At 40.5% G+C, this 19,493-nt stretch overlaps 1 protein-coding gene across 2 annotated transcripts in view; it reads left to right on the top strand.

Moving 5' to 3' along the window:
- AFF3 (AF4/FMR2 family member 3) overlaps positions 1–19,493 on the top strand; it is a 480,216-nt gene that overhangs the window by 449,529 nt on the left and 11,194 nt on the right. For both annotated transcript variants that reach the window (XM_045005798.1, XM_045005808.1), the window contains exons 15-17: positions 12,493–12,556; positions 16,733–16,869; positions 18,749–18,820. In XM_045005798.1, the coding sequence (XP_044861733.1) occupies positions 12,493–12,556; positions 16,733–16,869; positions 18,749–18,820 (273 nt within the window). The remainder of the gene's footprint in view (positions 1–12,492; positions 12,557–16,732; positions 16,870–18,748; positions 18,821–19,493) is intronic.

Here is a 19,493-nt window from a genome sequence, read left to right as displayed (position 1 = left end):
CTCACTGGCTCTCCACAAGCCAATAACACAGTTCCCTTAAAGCAACCCAGCCTTAGGCTTCCACCCAGACACCCAAGTCAAATATGATGAGGATTACTGAAAATCTTATTAATCACACAAGAAAGTTCTACCAATCCCAAAGGATCAGACACATCACCTCCCAGGTTAATGAATATTTCAGATCTGACCCAAATAAACGCTTACAGCCAATTCTTATTAACTAAACTAAAATTTATTAAAAAATAAAAGAGAGAGAGTATTGGTTAAAGGTTCAGGATACATACAGACATGAGTACAGTTCTTGAGATTCAAATTCATAGCAGAGATGATGAGCTTTATAGTTGCAAAGAGTTCTTTCAGAATTAGTGCATAGGCTATAGTCCAATGTTTATATTCAGGGAGATCCAGTCAAGACTGGAGATCTCAATCTTGGGCTTAAGCTTCCCCTGCATGAAGCATCAAGCAGATCTGAGATTAAAAGGATCAGGACCCAAACATCTTTATACAGTTTCAGGCCTTCTTGTGATAGCTCAGAGTCCTTCGGTGAACAATAGGCAATTATGGGGACTTTTAAATAGATCTATTTCCTAAGCATTGCCAGTAATTATCTACACAAATTAACATAAGGCAATTGCCTGTTTTTCCACCATTCACCGATGATTTGCTATACATTTCAAAGAGAGATGAATACAGTAATGTTACTATGTTTACAGTTCATCTAAATGTTAATATGTCCTTTTTATCTCTGAATCAATAGCCATAGTGACAGACAGGAACTGTCTGTTTATGCAGCTAACATTCTACAAGATATAAGTACACACATACAATTAGTATCATCTCCAATTCTCTAAAAATACAGGTTTCCTTTTCAAAGTTCTAGCCTATCTAGCATGGAATGGCACTAATTACCATTCACATACTTTCTAACATGTATCTAATGGTTGACTTTGGGTCATTTATCTTGCAGGATGCTTAACCCTTTCTGGTCATGCATCACAGAGTTGCCAATTTTATGTATTCCTGGAGGTTCCATCACATGTCATAATGTCATAATCATGTCAGAGGCCGGAGATCAAAGGTAGTTTCAGGCCGGAGTCAGGAGGCAAGAGTCAAGTTCAGAGTCAGGCTGCAATTGGAGAGCAGGAGATGAGGCAAAGTCTGGAGTCACAACAGGTCAAAGTTGGTGTGATTTCCCAGACAACTTCTTGGGCCAACCCCTAAGGTTAAATAGGGTGTTTGGCCAATCAGAGGGCTGCAGAGTACTGTCACTCTGGCTTCCTTGGATGGTATTTCCTGCCGAACCTACTCTCCACAGTGCTCCCTGGCTATAGCTCTGCATGGCTTCCTAGTGGCCCTGTGAAAATAGCAGCCAGGCCAGCTTTTGCAGACCCAGGTTCTAGTCCACAGACCCTTTCACCCACAGGCACTGATGTAGGCTCAGGACCTTATTGTGTTAGGCACGGTACACACCTCTACTAGAAAGGACAGTCTTTGCTCCAAATTGCTTATAATCTAAGGGAGTTCAATTCCTGCCTCTCAGAGATTTCATAGATGGCAAATTGCTTAACCTGTCTATGCCTCATTTCCCCATCTGTAAAATAATCATCCTTCCTTCCTTGTCTATCTAGACCGTAAGCTCTTCAGGGCAAGGACTGTACCTTACTGTGTATTTGTACAGTGCCTAGCACAATGGCACCTCAGTCTCACCTGGGACCCACAAATGCTACTATAATACAAATCATAATTATAAAAATTAGTATTTTACGTAAGTAAAGTTAGTGATAAATATCCCCATCTTCCTCCTCCCCCACATCATTAATTGACTGATAAGTTTCTCTGGAAAGGTATACCTTGAGGAGAAGGTAGTGGCCTCCCAGGTCAGGTCAGAGGCTGTTCTGTGTGTAATGGGAAGCACAGAAGAAGGGGCAGAGATGTTTGGTGGTCAGATATTTCTAAGGCAATGTCTACACTGTGATAAAAAACCTGCAGTCCCAAGTCTCAGAGCCCCATTCAGCTAACTTGGATTCATGGGGCTCAAGCTGTAGGGCTAAAAATTTCAGTGTAGACATTCAGGCTAGGGCTGGAGCCTGGACTCTGAGACCCTCCCCCCTTACAACTTCTCCTATGGGCTTCTGAACTGTGTACTTAGCCTATCTAGCTAGGTTTTTAGATCATGCCCATCACGGTGATACCTGAGTGCCTGAGCACCTGTTTTCTTCCACTGCTCCTGGCCTAAATCAAACGCTAGTACAAGATTCCTAATTGTTATCATTCTGGAAACAGCCATATTTTCCTCTTGAATGCCTGTGAGCTCTGTCATTTGAAAGGGTTATAAATATGGTGCTCCTTCCCAGCTGCTCACAGAGAGTAGCCCACCTCACATTTATACTAAGCAGTTGAATTTTTTCATTTGTCTTTATGTGATCTTCTTTCTCTTACCTGGTTTTTTTTTAAGTCCTTCCAGAGTAGGAGTGCAATGGTGCAGTCAACCTAAAAGGCTCAGAGCTTTGCTGGTGCTGCCTCAAAAAAATGGCTGGGGATGGGCTAGGAGGTGTAGGACTAGGGTAGCCTGTACTGATGGATTCCATTTAGCCCTGATTAGATCTTTAAAATGCCCTCCTTGCCCCCTCCAGCACAACCACCCTTGAGTGCCTGGGTTGCAAAGTACACAATCCTCGGGTGAATCTGGCCCTGCATTTAGAATTATGATTTAAGTTGCTTTTATTACATGCAATTGTTTTACATTATGGAAGCACTAGTGTGGTTTTTATAATACTTCAGTAATGCTATCTCTGAAGAACATTAAAATATGCACTTGGCTACAGTTTTGATGGTTCATTGAACTTTTACTACCTTTTTTAATGTATCCTCATAAAGCACCATACACAACGAGAAATAATGTACAAATGGTAAATTATGCAAATAAAACTCAAAACTACACAATATATCAAAATAGGTGAAAAATGTGTGTTTGAATGCAGTTATAATTAGAATTGTGTATTGGAATCTAAGCTATGTAGTACCTGGTAAATCCAATGATGTTGACTTCCAAAGAGATTGTTTTTGTAAATACTGCTAGATTATTTTGTGAAGTAATGCTTTTATTGATTTGCTTTGTATGATTAATTTCTGACTGCATGAATTTACATTTCTTTTGCTAAATTATCTGCTCAACTAAATATAATTCATGGAAGATGGCAGATGACCGAGATGGTAAAGGGAGGTTCTCAGACTCATTGTAATCTGGCACATATATACAGTACATAGAGAAACACACACACAAACCTGCATTTCACCTGGGTAGTAACACCATTCTTAGGATGTCAGCAATCTGGAAATTCTAAAAGGCTGCTATTGGAAGGAGAGTGATTATAATGCTTAAAGCCATGCTACCTCATGCTGTGATCATGTGCAACATAACAAGTAATGGGCATGCTGTATTTCCTGCTGGCTTTTGACAAGTTCCTAAAGAAGATGGTGGTAATACAAGTGAAAGGACTTGTGGACAGTAGCAAATTGTTTGATAAATTTAATCCAGGAGTCAGCCACAGACATGGTCCTGAGATTGCCCTTGAAAATCATGAATGATCTGCATACCACTGTGGAAAAAGAATCCTGTCCTTGTTGTACTATCAGAACTCTCCGTGAGGTTTTTTACTTTGTAAAAGACTAGATTCTATGGCACTGCCTAGGTGACTAGCTAGATGTGACTGAGAATGTGTTGAACTGGTTCCAGCTGCATTTGATGGAGCTACCCAGTCAGTATAGTTGGGTAAATTCTCATTAAGAGGAGTTGGTTTCATATAATGGCACATTATTCCAGCTCATCCCAATGAGAATTCACCCAGGTTCCTGAGTTGGCGCTGATGCTTGGCAGTCTTTCTATTGCCTTTTAAAGAGCAATGTGAGGGATATAGTCTGTGTTGTAACTCATCTCTGCTTTGCTGAAGAAGTCTATAGACATATCAATATTGAGATATTCGGAAACAAAAAAGTTTGATGCACAGGTAAGGCTGTAAATAGATTATCAAAAAGTTAATTGTACACACAAACTGAAGTCACAGTTTTGCTAAAAAACAGAGCCAATTTTGTTCTTACTTACATTGGTATAAATCGGGACTAATGCCATTGAAGTCAATGAAGATATACCAGTGTAAGTAAGGTTTCAGAGTAGCAGCCGTGTTACGAAAGCTTATGTTGAAATAAATTCGTTAGTCTCTAAGGTACCAGTGTAAGTAAGAAGATAATCAGGCCCAACCCACTGAAAAACAGGAGACTGAATTAACTTTACAGAACTGCCATTTCTGTTACTCACCCTCCACCCCAATTTATAAGCATCCTAATACCTCCTGCCCCTTTAGCCCTAAATAGTTCCCTTCCTTTCCCCGGTCTTTCAGTTCTTCCCGTGCTGAATTGCAAGCTCAGCTACAAGCACCTTCTGGCAGAGAACCCCAGGGGCACACTTTAGGCTAAGAATCCAATGTGGGTTTAGGCTCAGCCTTCCCTTTTATTTCTCCTCAGCGATCGAAGGATTTCTTACTTCACCTCAGGATGCCTCCCAACAGTAACATCCAAAACAAGCAACAACTCACATGTTGCTTAAGTAACAGGAAGTTTATTCCATGTAGGAAAATGAGAGAATCCATGGGAATAAAAAGTCTGAAGTTACCACAAATACTGGTATTCCCACAAATCTCATTGGGGAGGCCCAGTCGCAGAGGAAGTTTAGATAAATGGAAAAGATCTTAAAAGATGTACAGATTCAAAATCATTATACCTGGATAGTCTGTAGTACTAGAAAACTTTTAACATACTCTGTTGTGAATTTCACAGGGAATCACGTGCATCATCTCTGAAATGTATAATATATTAAGTGCACAGGATCTGAACTAGACATGCTGAATAATTAAGTTGTCCATGGATTCTGGACAATGTGTAAGGTGCACAGGGGATGTGACACAGCTGCTAAGTTCTTCAGATCATAATAGTCCGTCGTGCTCCTGAGATGCTGTGACTGCAAGAAGCCTACAAAACATTCTGAAGATTTCACTTCCGAACATCATAATTTTTAAATGATCTGTAATGCTGGATTTAAAGGAGCGAAAAGCACTTGTGTACAAATTGCAAACCCAGACTAAACAGGAAACTTCAAACCTTCCTTGTTTTGGAGAGAGTCCATAATAAAAAAGCATTAGAAAAATTTTAAACCAGCCAAAACATGATATTATTGGCCTGCATCTTAAAAACAAAACAGCAAATTTACATAAAATCTAACAAGAATTTTCATTTTAAAACTCTCTCACAGCATACAAATATGTAAACTGATTACAATGTTTGCAGATTTGTGGCATTGGATTTCAAAATTAGAGTTATAATAGATAGTCAGGCACATTTTTCACTATGGAGAGTTGAGTGCTTCTTCACAGGGTGTGCATGTGTTGACAATGTAGACATACACATATTTCCTTAAAGATTCTCTTACTGTTAATATCTTGAAGAAATCTAAATGTGGCTGTATTTCTGGATTTATGAATATGGACTTTTCTATTTAAATGAATTGGGGACAATATCACAACTTAGAAAAATATGTTTTAATTCAATCTTGCAGTCCCCGACGTCTACCTCCAAAGTCACTTTAAACGACATAGGTGAAATCTGTATGAATTAGACCTAGCTCTAACAATTAATATTTAATTATTTTAACCATTGCTTCAGCTGAAACACTGACTCCCAACATTCTGAAACTTGAGGAAAGTTCAGATCCAGATGCAAATCTAAATTTTACAGGTTGGGCCTATCTCTATAAATAGTGCCAGATTCTGATACCCTTACTCCTGTGGGGAGCACCATGCTCTACAAGTAGTCCCATTGACTTCAGAAGGGTTATTCATGGAGTAACCTACAATTACTGTTTGAAAGAGTACTATATTAGAGCGCACTAGGATACCTTTAGTGCACACCAACAGTGTCTGTACAGACTAATTAATGAGCAACATATTAGTGTGCTTTAGAAATTGCACCCCCATACTGTGTATTACCCAAAAAGTAGACAAGCCCTTTGGCTCAGTGCATCGTGGCAGAATCTGCAAAGGGAGATTATTACTTAAATAATGCATGTCTCATGTTAATACTTTCCTTGCTAATCATAACTGCAGAATAACTTGGTAATCATAGCTCTGGAGCAGTGTCTATGTTGTTACAAGCTAGCAAGCAATTTACAAGTTTTACAGTTAACTTCTATATAAGTAGAGTATAATTACATTTCATTATCTTACTTTGCTTTTGCAGGCTGTCAGGACACTTCAAGCAAACAAATTATAGACACAATTTATATATGCATGGTGGTGGGAGAAAAGTTTGAATGACATGAGTTTGGGATGATCTTGCAAGTGACAAAGGTGATAAATTCAAACATCTGCCAACACTTGCTATCCATATTTTGTTTCATAGAATCATAGAAATCTAGGGCTGGAAGGGACCTCAAGAGGTCATCTAGTCCAGTGTTTCTCACTGACCGGTCCATGGACCAGTGCTGGTCCCTGAGATCACCCTGATACAGTGTAGGAAGGTCCCTGGTGTCAAAAAAGTTGAGAAACACTGATTTCTAGTCCACCCGCCTGGTCTGAGGCAGGATTCAGTATAACTAGACCAGTTCTGACTGGTGTCTGTCTAACCTGATATTTAAAATCTCCAACGATGAGGATTCCATACATACTAGGACAATTTGGGGGTCTCAGTGGGCACAGGAGATATTTTTAGCTGTGATGGATTGGGAGGTATTGGAACTTAAAACCGTCATTAGTCCAGCCCTGCAATCTTGGAAAAGGTACCATCGCAAATCTGGGGTGAAATTCCACATTGAGGGGACAAAAAGAAACATTTTGAACTAAGATGTTCTTTTTTTCTTTTTCGTTTTGTTGTTATGGAAAAGCAGTAGACTAGTTCCCATTATAGAGCATTTTTCCCTGCCTGTATCTTTGAAAACTGCTAGATTTACTCAAAAAGCAAAGGCTCTGCTAAATTTGAAGAAAATTTGTGAAATATTTTTTGTCAGAGATAATTAAAAATTACCCACATGTCAAATTTTACTTCTGTCTAACCTTACTTAAGCCTTGGCTACACTTGCAAGTTAGAGCGCATTAAATCAGCCCCGGGCGCCCTAACTGCTGAGGTGTCCACACTGGCAAGGCACTTAGAGTGCCTGGACTCTGCAGCTGGAGCGCTCCTGGTAGTCCACCTCCACAAGAAGCATAGAGCTTCCTGCACCCTGGCTGAAATGCCAGGATGTCCGTGTGGATTACATGTTGCATTACTGCGCTGTGATTGGCCTCCAGAAACATCCCATAATCCCTTGAAGTCAAGTGGCCACTCTGGTCATTGTTTTGAACTCAGCTGCAGGCATGCGGGTATCCCCTTTCAAAGCTCCATTTCTGAAAGCCGGCATGCTTATTTGCTCCGGGACAAAGCAGTCCATTACTGTGGAATGCTGCCGCTGCAGAGGCAGGCATTTTTGTGTGTTTGTGTGAAAGAGAGAGGCGGGGTGGGGGCTGATGTTGGGGTTTCCCCTTCCCCCTGCCGCTGTCACACTCTCTGCCCCCCCAAAATACACTGTCTCTTCCCCCACATACACACAACACACTCGTCCCACTCCACTTCCCATATGAAAAGCACACTGCAGTCACTTGCACACTGGGATAGCTACCACAATGGACTGCTCTCTGTGGCATTGCAAGAGCTGCTAATGTGGCCACGCCACTGCGCTTACAGCTGACAGTGTGAACACACAGCAGCGCTTTCCCTGCTGCGATCTCTGAGGGCTGGTTTAACTCCTGGCACTCTACATCTCAAGTGTAGCCAGGCCCTTAGCCTCCCATTAGTTCAAAGCCAGCTTGTTATTATACCTCCAAACTATAATTAAATCTCCTGGAATACGTATGCAACCAGCTGCATATCAAGGAAACAGGTGAAACAAATTTCTTTCCAAACTGCAACATTTCATTATTAAGTATTAAGCACAGTGATTAACTGGGGGAGAGGACTCAGTGTTGTTTCTGTTGGTTTCCATAGCAGTTATGGATCCAGTACCACTCCTGTTATTGTCAGTGGGAGCTTTATGACTCATCCTATCCTGATGTAAACACTTCAAATCTACATCTTCGCTGAGCTACATCAAAGAGAAAAAAGGGGGAAAAAATTTAAACTTGGGAAATTCCTGTGACGCTGGCAGACCAGATGCCAGCTCATGCCAAGGCCCTTGGGCCTCAGTGAACACTGACAAATGCATAGCTGGAACCAGCCTGGCTCACCTGTCTGATAGTGGTGGTAAAATAGTTTATAAGAATTTGTTTAGCATTTAGACTTTATGAAATGCTTGTAAGATGCTGCATGTATTAATCTTGCTTATAACATCTGTACCCCATGGCATAAGGTTATTTTAAGTGTTTGCATTGTAATCCTCTGTAACTGTGTAAATCATCAAACAAGAAAGGAGCATTAATTAATGTAGACATGCTGGCTTCCTACAGAAGGTATTAGGTCCTGCCCACCACAAAGGCCAGCTGAGACCAAATGAGCCATTGTGAAACATCGAAGAATAAAGACGGTGATTGCTCCCCCCCCCAATGCCCATGAAGCGGAGATGTGCAGGTGGATTCATCCCATCAGCTTGATCTCTGAGAGAAAGGAATAAAAATCCCCAACAAGAAGGAACTGTGCCACTGTGTTGCTTGAACTCTGAAGGGTGAAGATTCTTAAACAGAAGCAAGAGATCCTCAGCTGTTTTGCCTTGGTGAACCCTAGAGGATTTATAGAACTTGCACATTACAGCAGCTTATATTACCTTTTGGAACCTAAGACTGTAACTCACTTGTGGGTGTCTGTTTACCTAGTTTAACCTGGTAAATAACCCTCATTTCTTTTCTTAGTTACTAAGTTTTTAATTAGCTTGTAGGCTCAGGGCCTGTGTGGGCAGCATAAGATTTAGGATGGTCTTAACTGTTCGTTTCCTTGCTGTGAAGTGCTTGGGTTATGTAAAGGATGTGATATTTGTTGTCAATTAGCCATCTTGAACTATTTTTAAGGAAGGTTTTGAGGGTTGGAATATATATTACACACTTGATAGTGAAGATGATGATGGAATCTTTTGTTGTCAGTTCGACAGATGAGCTACAGTCAGGTATTGTGGGTCCTGAGATAAGACCAAAGACCAATTGCAGTCCTGCAGCTCTGTCCATGGGTGCCACAGGTGAAAACAGTTGCAGATGAACTGTGCTCTGCTTTTAGCTTTATGCCTTGCACATCTCTCCTTGATTGCAGCAATCTGCAAGCTATCAAAGTCTTTCTGTCCAATGTGGCAGAGCTGCCGCCATCAGATCTTTTCATGCTCTAAGAGCTCCCAAGGTGAATATCACAAGATTGGAGGTTGGCCTTAAGAGTGACTTAGTAACATTTTTTTGATCTGACCCCCAAACAAGTTCCAGTCTGCAGTTCTCCATAGAAAATAGCCTTTGATATTCTACTCTCAGACATACAGACCACATGACTGCACCATCTCATCTGTGCTTTCCCTATAAAAGCTTGAATGCCTGTGATGTTGCAGCTCTCAAGGACCTCTGTGTTAGGAACCATATCTTGCCATTCAATTCCCATTATCTGCCATAGACATCATAGGTGGAATAGATCCAAGTGTTTTATTTGGCAGTGATAAGTAGTCCATGTATCGCAGCCATAAAGAAGTGTGATGATGACCATGGTGCAATCATATTTTTGTTTGCAATCTGACAGCATGTTCATTCCAGGGATGATGTTGAAGTTTTCCAAAGGCAGTGCTGGCTGCACCAATGTGTTTCATCATGTCATCATCAATTATTGTGTCTTGGGAAACAACACTGCCTGAGTAGCAAAATTTGTCAGTGACCTTGAGTGGCATATCATCAATGGACGCAACTGGTTTAGTGGCAGTACTTTCCAGTCGAGACTGGACCATGGCTTTTGTCTTTGTTTAAGCTGATCGTTAAGCCAAAACCTTTTGCTGCACATACAAAGCAGTCCCTGAGCAACTGAATTTCCCTGAAATTGTGAGCCAAGAGCACGGCCATCAGTAAACCGTAATTCACAAATGATTGTCTTCGTAACTTTTGTCTTCATACACAGGCAATGCAAATTCAAGACACCTCCATCCATATGGTACTGCATACAAATGCCACAATCAATGTCTCTGAATGCCTCTATTAGAACAGCTGCAAACATGATGCTGAATAATGTCAGAGCAAGAACACAGCCTTCTTTTGCTCCATTTGTGACAATGAAAGGAGCTGAGAAGCAGCCTTGGTCAAGGACACAAACCTGCATTCCTGCATGAAAAGATTTAATAATATTGATGAACCTATCAGGGCAACCAAACTACTCCACATGCCATCTCTATTCAGAGTCAAAGGCCTTAGTAAGATCAACAAAAATTACGTATGCGTCTTGATTCTGCTCACAACATTTCTCCTGAACTTTCCAGAGTGCAAAGATCTTGTCTGAAATACCATGCCCAGGGCAGAGGCCCCCTTGGCTTTCAGTATCTTCTCCGCAAATTGATCAATTAACTGGTTTAGCAAGGCTCAGGTGAGTACTTTTCCTGCAGTGGCAAGGAGCGAGATGCCACATGGTTATTGCAAGAGGCTTGATTGCTTTTCCTTATGTATAGGTGAATGATACATCTTTAAATTCCTGTGGCACAGCCTCCTGTTCCCAAAACTTTAGGTATAGGCCAGTGGGCTTCCTGATCAGCTTATGGCCCCACATTTGAAGATCTCTGCAGGAATACCATCTGGACCCGCTGCTGTGCCGTGTGACATTTGCTTGACAGCTCTAAGCAGCACACAACAACTATGTTAAAATAACATTATTAAGGTTGCCAAGTCCAGCACTCAAAAGTTAGGAAATGCCAGAATTCAGGTTGCTTTTGCAACCTAATTCATCCCACTTGTGTGTATGCATTATGATACAATCTTTAGTGACATGATCACATACTATTTTTTCCACATGACCCCTGCCTCATTCAGTAGCCAGGATGGCCAACACTCACTTAATGAGCAGCTTTTCAATATTTGTTTTATCCTTATTCAGTGTGTGGGCTGATGCCTCATTTACTGCACATTATTCAAACCCTGTTCTGAAGACTGAATTATTAATTTCTTCACGGGCTTTCACAAACATTAATTTATTTTCACATTACCTCTGTGAGATGACTGGGTATTATTATCCCCATTTTACAGATAGAAGACTGAGGCACAAAGAGACCAATGTCTAAAATATCCACTAATTTAAAATGCCCAATTTGAGATACCTGTGATATGATTTTTCAGACTATGTAGTATTATGTAGCACTTTATATGTTCAAAGCACTGCTCGCATTGAGTTCACCGGGAGCTGTGAGTGCTCAGCACTTCTGAATGTCAGACCCCTGGGTCTCAAGTAAAACGAGGAACACACAATTAGTGATCATCTGTGAAAAATTTGGTTTAAGTGACTTGCCCAGCATTATACAGGGATTCTGTGGCAGAGGCAGGGATAGAATCCAGTTCTCCAGGCAGCAGTCACCTTACCCACGAGACCATCCTTTCTCTTCCTGCAAGCCTCTGCCTCATTCATGATAACCTTCCAGATTCTGCAACAAAATGAAGCAGGGGTCCATATACAAATAGTCTCCTTTACTACACAGTCCTGATTCATACCCAGAGCATGACCAACCTATGCACTAAATGAGGCTGGGATTCTGTGGAAAAAATAGTATGTGATCATGAAAAAACTGTTTCATAATGCATAAGCCCAAGGGGGCTAAACTAAGGTTGCACAGGCAACCTTAATTCTGGCATTTCTTAACTTTTGAGTGATGTATATATATAATGATACCTGTCTGCAGCTGCTTAGAGATTTGGAACATTAGAAGTAGTCCTGGCAAGTATGGATTAGTGCGCAAATGAGACAGTCAGATATTAAAAATGAATATTCTATATCACATGGTTGCAGAAATTAAGGAAATGTATCACATTTTCAGCACTGCTGCATGGATATTTCATAAAACATCTTTCATTCTAAACTGAGAAAGAATTTGCTTGTGTTCAAATATGATCTGAAAGTTTTCATCTAACCTCTTTAATTTCTTCCTTATTTATTTATTTTCATTTGCTTGCTCTGTTTAGTACCTGTGTCTGTTTTGAAGATCAAAACTGCACTAATTTGGGAAGCAGTTTATATCAGCCATAAAAATAAATTTTATTAACTTTTTCTCTTTGAATTATTAACTTCTGAAGAATGAGAACAGCCATAAATGCTCTTGTCTCCACAGGGAGTAATCTGGAAATACAAAATACATGTTTCCATTTTAAGTACGTTTTCTTTGCAAAAATGTTTGCAAATCAGGTTTGAAATAAGGGATAAAATAACTTGAAAATGTTTTGCACTTCAAAAATAATAAAATACATTCTTATTCTGCCTTCGTAGACCACGCAATGCAGATCACTTTATGCAAGAAGCTAAACGGAAGAAGCATAAAGCAGACGCGATGGTGAGAACATTTTCTTTCTAGTTATGTTGTTCCGTATTATTTTTGTAATGGAACTTCTTCATCAGTGTAACACAACTCAGGTAATTATAAAATCTATTATCAGGATGGCTGGGCTTGTTAAATTAAGAAGTGTTTATACAGTCAAGTGTTCATAGCCCAATAAACTGTGACTTAAACAAATAACAACTTACAGGGATCAACTCTTGGCTAAATGAAAATTTCCATTTATTCCTTTGCTTTAATGAGTAGCTATAGTAATAGACCCAGATTTTGAAAGGTATTTAGGTGTTGCGGCTCTCAGTGTTGCATCACCTAACTGATTTAGGAACCTAAATCTCATCTTCAAAGGGATTTAGGCACTTAGGAGCCTAAAACACACTGTCAATAGCACCTAAATACCTTTTGAAAATGCACCTAAATGCCTCTTGTAAATTACATGTAGGCTCCTAAATCAGTTGGGCATTGCAACGCTGAGCTCCATGGCACATAAATATCTTTTTAAATCTGGGCCGTAGCAACTCTATGAGATTTCCAAAATGTCTTTTTTCTTCAGTAGGGCTAGCTGGCTAGCCACTGGCTTGATATACCATAACTGTGTTCTGTGGGCCAGTCCAAAGCCCATAAAAGCCAAAGGAAAGACTCCCACTGATCTCATAGGACTCTGGACAAAGCCTCACTGCTCCAAGGCCAAAAGACTCTAGTTTTCATTACAGATACTTCCCGCCAAAATAATATCAACACAGAGATAATCATTTCTCTATTGGGCCTCTATGTAACTCCAGAGGACACAACTGACCATGGCAACAACAAATTCCTGACCCTGGCTTTGGCTGCTGTAATGGGGCAGCCACGGTTTCCCTGTAACAAACGGTGACTGAGGCTGTATGTGGAGGTGCGCCTCAGAAAACGGGGAGGGACATGCTGGAGATGGGATTGAGCACGCAGCACTCTGACAGATCTTTAGCTAGCACAGCAGTCTCTTCGGCTGCTCTGAGCGGGGCATGCTGCCTCTGCTGCCCAGGATCGGGGAGCAGAAATGTGACTTGGGAGTCCACTTGCTTCAGCTGTGCAGAGCCTAAAATGCCCAAAGAATTAGGAGCAGGCCTCTAATGTAGGATCCCAAGAAAATAGCACGTCAGACAGAGTTTATTAGTGCTCTTTTCCATGGTTTGTTCAGATTTATATTATTTTAAAGTGACTCAAGTCAGAAAATATTATAGAGAACTGTAAATGGTGCATTTCTTTAAGCAAAATGGAGACATTTTTGACTTGAGAAAAAGGATGTTCCAGTGGTTAGGGCACTAACCTTTGACTAACCTGGGACTTTGGAGATGCAGGTTCAACTCCTGGCTCCATCACAAGTTTCTTGAATGACCTTGGGAAAGTCACTTTGTTTCTCTGTGCTTCAGTTCCCCAGCTCAGTTCAGTTCAGCTGTGTAATGGGGATAATAGCATTTCCCTACCTCACAGGAGTGTCATGAAGGTCAGAATATTAAAAAGATTGTGAAGTGCTCAAATACTACAGCAGTGGGTCCATATAAGTACCTAAGAGAGATTGGAGCCAATGTACCATTCCAAAGCCTAATACCTTAGAAAGGAATAAGATCAACTAGTTTTTCACTTTGTGCAATAGATTTCAGCTAGATGACTTGAATATACGAATGGCTTTATACAGCCTTTTTTTCCACTTGGATTCTGATGGAAGAGAAATGGGGTCAGGGCAGAGAGGTAAATTTAGAAATCACCCACATCAAGGTGGTAGTTGAAATCATGGGAGCCAACAGAGGGTGTCTAGAGAGAAAGGAAAGTGGGGGACTGAAGACACAAACTCCAAAGAATAACAACAGAGAAGAGGAATCGGGCGTTAGAGGAGCCACTGAAGGAGAGTCTGCAGGAGCAGTCATATAAAGAGCAGGAAAATGTGGAAAGTCAGTAGGAGAGAGTGATCGACTGTGCTCAAGGCAGCAGATAGATAAAGAGTAATGAGAATAGAGGTGAACCCTTTACTAGGAGAAAGTCAATAGTGTCCTGGATCAGGCAAAAGAGAGGGCAGAAGCCAGACCAGAGTGTATGTAGGAGAAAGACAGGGGGAGGAAGCTAAAGAAGGATTTCAGATGAGATCATTGCTGTTGAATAACCCCACAGAACTTTTAAAGGTACTGAAGCTGGTTCTGATGTCTCACTAGTATGAGACCAGAATCTGGCTGACAGTTATTTTCTAGAACCCTAGACTATTATATTCCCCAGAGATTCCTTGATTATTTATTTCTGGCAAGAACTCAGAAAGGTTCAGGATGGCCAGGCCACAATTTTCAGAACTGGGTGCTTACAGGAGTTACCTAAATCCTTATTTAGGTTCTTGGTCATGATCTTTATTTTTCTAAGTTACAGAGTAATCATTACCTTTCTTGACTTAATGCCAATGTGGCTGATAAGCGACCTACTGACTGGGTTATTATACTTTTCTAATAGTTATATCTCAGGTTTTTTTCTCTTTGTCACTAATCCTCCCGCTTCTGTGCTGAATTCTCTGTAGAGGATGCCTTTCCTTTCTTCTATTTTGGACCTTTCTGATTCTGTCCATTTTTCTCCTACAATGGAGCAACCCCTCAATGATTATTATTTGATAGTGTTATTTAATGTTTCACCAGGAGCCTTGTTTGTATTCTCATCCCATATTTGTTACTTTTTAACATTTCTTTAAAATGAATAAAAATATAATTGTGGCAACTTCCGCCTCTCTCTTTTAGGGTTTTATACTGCTACCCATCACTGTGGCATCTGAGAGCCTTCCACAGAAAAACAATAGCTATAATGAAGGCCCCAGAATACCTCATAGGCTACATCTACATTGCGAGCTGGAGGGTGATTCCCAGATCATGAAGATATACTAGCTCTCATCTGAGCTAGCACACTAAAAACAGGAGGGTAGTATGCTTGGCAGTAGCATGGAGCGTGATAGCAGTGGCATGTGCTAGTGTAACCCCCACACCTGCTGGGTGTGGTGTTGTGTCCCATCTCGTGGCACCAAGACCCTTAGAGAGAGAGATTAATGAGTCTGCCCTACAGCCTTAGCTAAGCCAGGTTGCTCTTAGCTCATGTGGTAGAGGCTCAGGCACTAAGCTCCAGAGGTCCCTGGTTAGAGCCTGTCCCCCCACGACTGGGGTCTGTCAGCGTTACACTGGTAGCCCATAGTACATACCCACGAGTATTCAGGGCAGTTAGCATGGTGCCGTCATTGCCGCTGCCCATACTATCACAGCTACCCTACTGTTTTTAGCATGCCAGCTCAGATGAGAGCTAGCACGGGTAAGTCTATGCAAGCTGAGAATCACATCCCTAGCTTATAGTGTAGACATAGCCATAGTGTTAGGCAGTTGGAATAAGGCTGAATCCAAAGCCTGCTCATCTAAAGCTTATGCAAACTTATTTAAAACCCTTTAGTCTAGAAATTAGGTAGGAAATCTTACTAGAACAGGCTATCTCGTAAACTCTCTGGTGTTTCCTTGTGCTGAATGGGTTGGAAGGACCTGAAGGACAGCCTTTCTTGCAATCTTTTGATAGATCTCCTTCTGGATCTTGACAGAAACCAGCTAGTGCAAATGTATGCAAAATCTGGACAAGAAAAGGAACTAAGAATAACTTCACGTTAAAACCTCAGAGCTTTGATCCAGGTCTAGTTTGTATTTTGGGCAAAAGTTCATCCTCATAATGATTTTCTAGCTCTTTCCCTCCTTAATTATTTTCCTTTAGCTCTCTGGCAAGAACTCAAAAAAAATTCCAAACATATGCTCCTTATTTCTCTTAGTTACAGGCTAGTCATTACCTTTCTTTGTTTAGCATTGAAAGATTGTATTTACATCCAAACATGATAAGTGATATGCCGATTGGGTTGTTATATTTTTCTTTGTTTTTTTTTTCTCCTCCTGCTGCTTCTTTTGTTATTTTATCAAAACCAGTTTGCTCAACCTCAGTCATAAATTTCCTTGACATTAGCTTTCTTCGTTGTTGTAGTGTTTGCTTCCTCACAGCCATATTGGTAAGTCTTTTAGAATTTGAAGGGATGTTTTGTGTCAACTTGCATCAACCTTACCTCTGTGTAACTTGGTTTGCTACAATTTTTAACCATAGTTTGGTGACTCCAGTATTTCTCTGTGTCCTTATTTTATCTGCCAGGTGGAAAAATTTGGAAAGGCACTGAATTACGCTGAAGCAGCATTATCATTTATTGAATGTGGAAATGCTATGGAACAAGGCCCCATGGAATCTAAATCCCCTTATACAATGTATTCAGAAACAGTTGAACTTATCAGGTAAGCTTGTAGAGAACAACAGCACTGTTTGGATATATTTTCCATCATGAGGAGAACATACCTGAATGCCTTTAAACATGGGTAGAAATTAGAGATGGAAATATTTAAAAAAACACAAAAGCAAGCAACCCCACAACAGTCAATATTCATCATTTGCGGAACTCAGTACCTAAAGAGGTTGATAATGTGATTATGGAGTTTCCACCATTTGGCCATCAGTTCTAATCCAACCCAGACTGGTAGTGACTGAAGATCAATAAAATCCCATTGCTATTTTTTCGGTCTATGTGAAATACATTGGTAATCACAATCCAGTTCCTGCTGGACAAGCGTGCACATCACAACCCTCTTGCCCTATTATAGCTGACGTTAACAGGCATCCTTATCAACAGCTTCAGCCAAGAAAGGCAAAGATTGAATCATCACGGAGTCTGAGCTATTCTCTCATCCAAAGAGTGGTCCATCCAGAACAGAATTAAGGCATGTGGGCAGAGAAGATCTGCACTGCCAGTGACCACATTATACCTGTTCTGTAGATAGAGAATTTCATTCCCCAGGACAGTCAGCCAAGCAGCTTTCACCAGCACTAAATTCACTTTCAAAGTTTAATATTTTTAAAATCAAAGTTCTGCAAAACTTTTAAAACAAGTGTTTTCTTCCGGATTTCTCTGCTGATCTGACCATATTCTCACTGGTGTAAACAATTCTGCTGTATTGTGGTCCTAGTTTGGAATCACTTCTTATGCTTTTTAGCCGCAGTAAAGCCAGCTCAGCCAGCTGACTCTGACAAGAAAGAATGGCATCAGATAAAATACCTTTTGCTCACCACTGTAAAGCTCTCTATACTTATTCCCACCCCCTCTCACCTGCACCACCACAAGCAGCACAGCTGCCCTTCTTTGTCTGCTTTGTCTTTTCTAATTACATTTCTTTATAATTACAGTATATTTACGGTCCTGACTCTGGCCCTGAATTTTGCTTAGAGCTCCATCTATGCACGTAGCTAGGATTTTGTTGTTATAAAGTAAATTGTTTATGAGCTGCCTGCTAGATATAGTTCAAAAAAGGAACTGGTTTATCAGGACAAGTGTTTGTTGAAATAAGGTGTGGATTATCATGCACACAATGCATTTATACTGATGTCAGAATTAGAGTTCGATAACAAAGATGAAATACATTCAGCTAATTACAGGGAACATGTATTCTTCTGGAAGCAAGCCCAGAGGTATTGTATGTTGCACTAATCTTGTCCATTGCTCAGGTGCTAAACCGGAAGTTGAGCTTTCCAGGAATTGATTTGCCTGGATAGCACATACATTCTTGAAATAGCAATGCTACTACTGTAGATCTTTGAAGAATTTGAACTGTCATAGGACCAAAATAGCTGCGAGCCACATGCTGCCCTCTGCTGCACGGTGCCTGGAGAGACAAGCTCCAAATTTGCAGTGTGAGGAGAGCACTGGCTCCATGATATGTTCTCTTCTGCCCTCAAATTCTGTAGAAGCCTTTTTGCATGAACTCTGTAGAGTTGGGGTTCCACAGGGCTGGAGAATTTTTTGGGAGGATTACACAAGGCAAACCAAGGAGCAATAACTCTCCAAAGCCAGATCCCCTTAATATTGTATGGATTTCCAAGGGAGTTATTGCTGGTTGAAGAGAGTTAATTAGCAGGGAAGGAGAGAGAGCTAATGGCAGAATGGCTCGAAAGCATGAACTGAAGAGCACAAAATGTATCTGTGATAACTGGAAGAATAAACGTAATGGGGCAGGTCCTCAACTGGTGTAAATCAGTATAGCTCCATGAGGATGTGACCAACAGTAAGGTGGTCTCCTATTAACACACATTGGCCTTAATGCTGGCTTTTCTCCCTTTTTTAAGGTATGCTGTGAGACTAAAAACCCACGCAGGCCCTAATGCCACTCCAGAGGACAAACAGCTAGCAGCATTATGGTTAGTAGATCAATATTTACTCAAAGACTTCTTTGATGCAGGGAGTCAGTCCTTGAAAATCAAATGCTTAGTGCATTCAGATAGAGGCTTGGTTTTGTGTTGTCTGTTGACATAGAGAGAATACTTCCTGATTCAAGAAGATCCAGACCAGTGTCATCTGTTTTTCCTTGTACTGCTGTGCCTGGTCTGTGTTCTGTTTCTGTAAATAAGCAATTCATATTTATTGGCTGTGACAGGTCAGCTATGGCACGTCAGTGTAATTAATTTTTAAGTGCCTGATGGTCTGTGTTTTTATGACTGATGTACTTTCCTTGTAACAGCGTCTCAGTAATTTCTTCTGTGTATAACATTTTAGGTTCAATCATCATAAATTATACTCATATTGTGCAGGGTTAGTATGTTGATAATTAAACAACTTGGATTAACTCTTTGAATGAATATTCCCAGATATTTGCATTTAACTTAGATTCTGTAAAAATTTGCTGAACACTAATAATAAAGTTATTAAAATTAAATTTAAATTTTAACAACTATATAGTTAACCCGTACAATAGCTATTACATGGTTATGGATTCTTAGTAAATGGGTTTTACAACAGTTTATCTATTCTTAACACCTGTAAAAATCCAAATTAAATGTGTATTTAGAATCTATAAATTAAACAATCTTAACT

This window comes from Mauremys mutica, chromosome 1 (assembly GCF_020497125.1).
Source record: "Mauremys mutica isolate MM-2020 ecotype Southern chromosome 1, ASM2049712v1, whole genome shotgun sequence".
Classification (NCBI taxonomy): Eukaryota; Metazoa; Chordata; order Testudines; family Geoemydidae; genus Mauremys; species Mauremys mutica.
The sequence above is the reverse complement of the archived record's forward strand: the minus strand, read 5'-3'. Positions and strand labels throughout refer to the sequence as shown.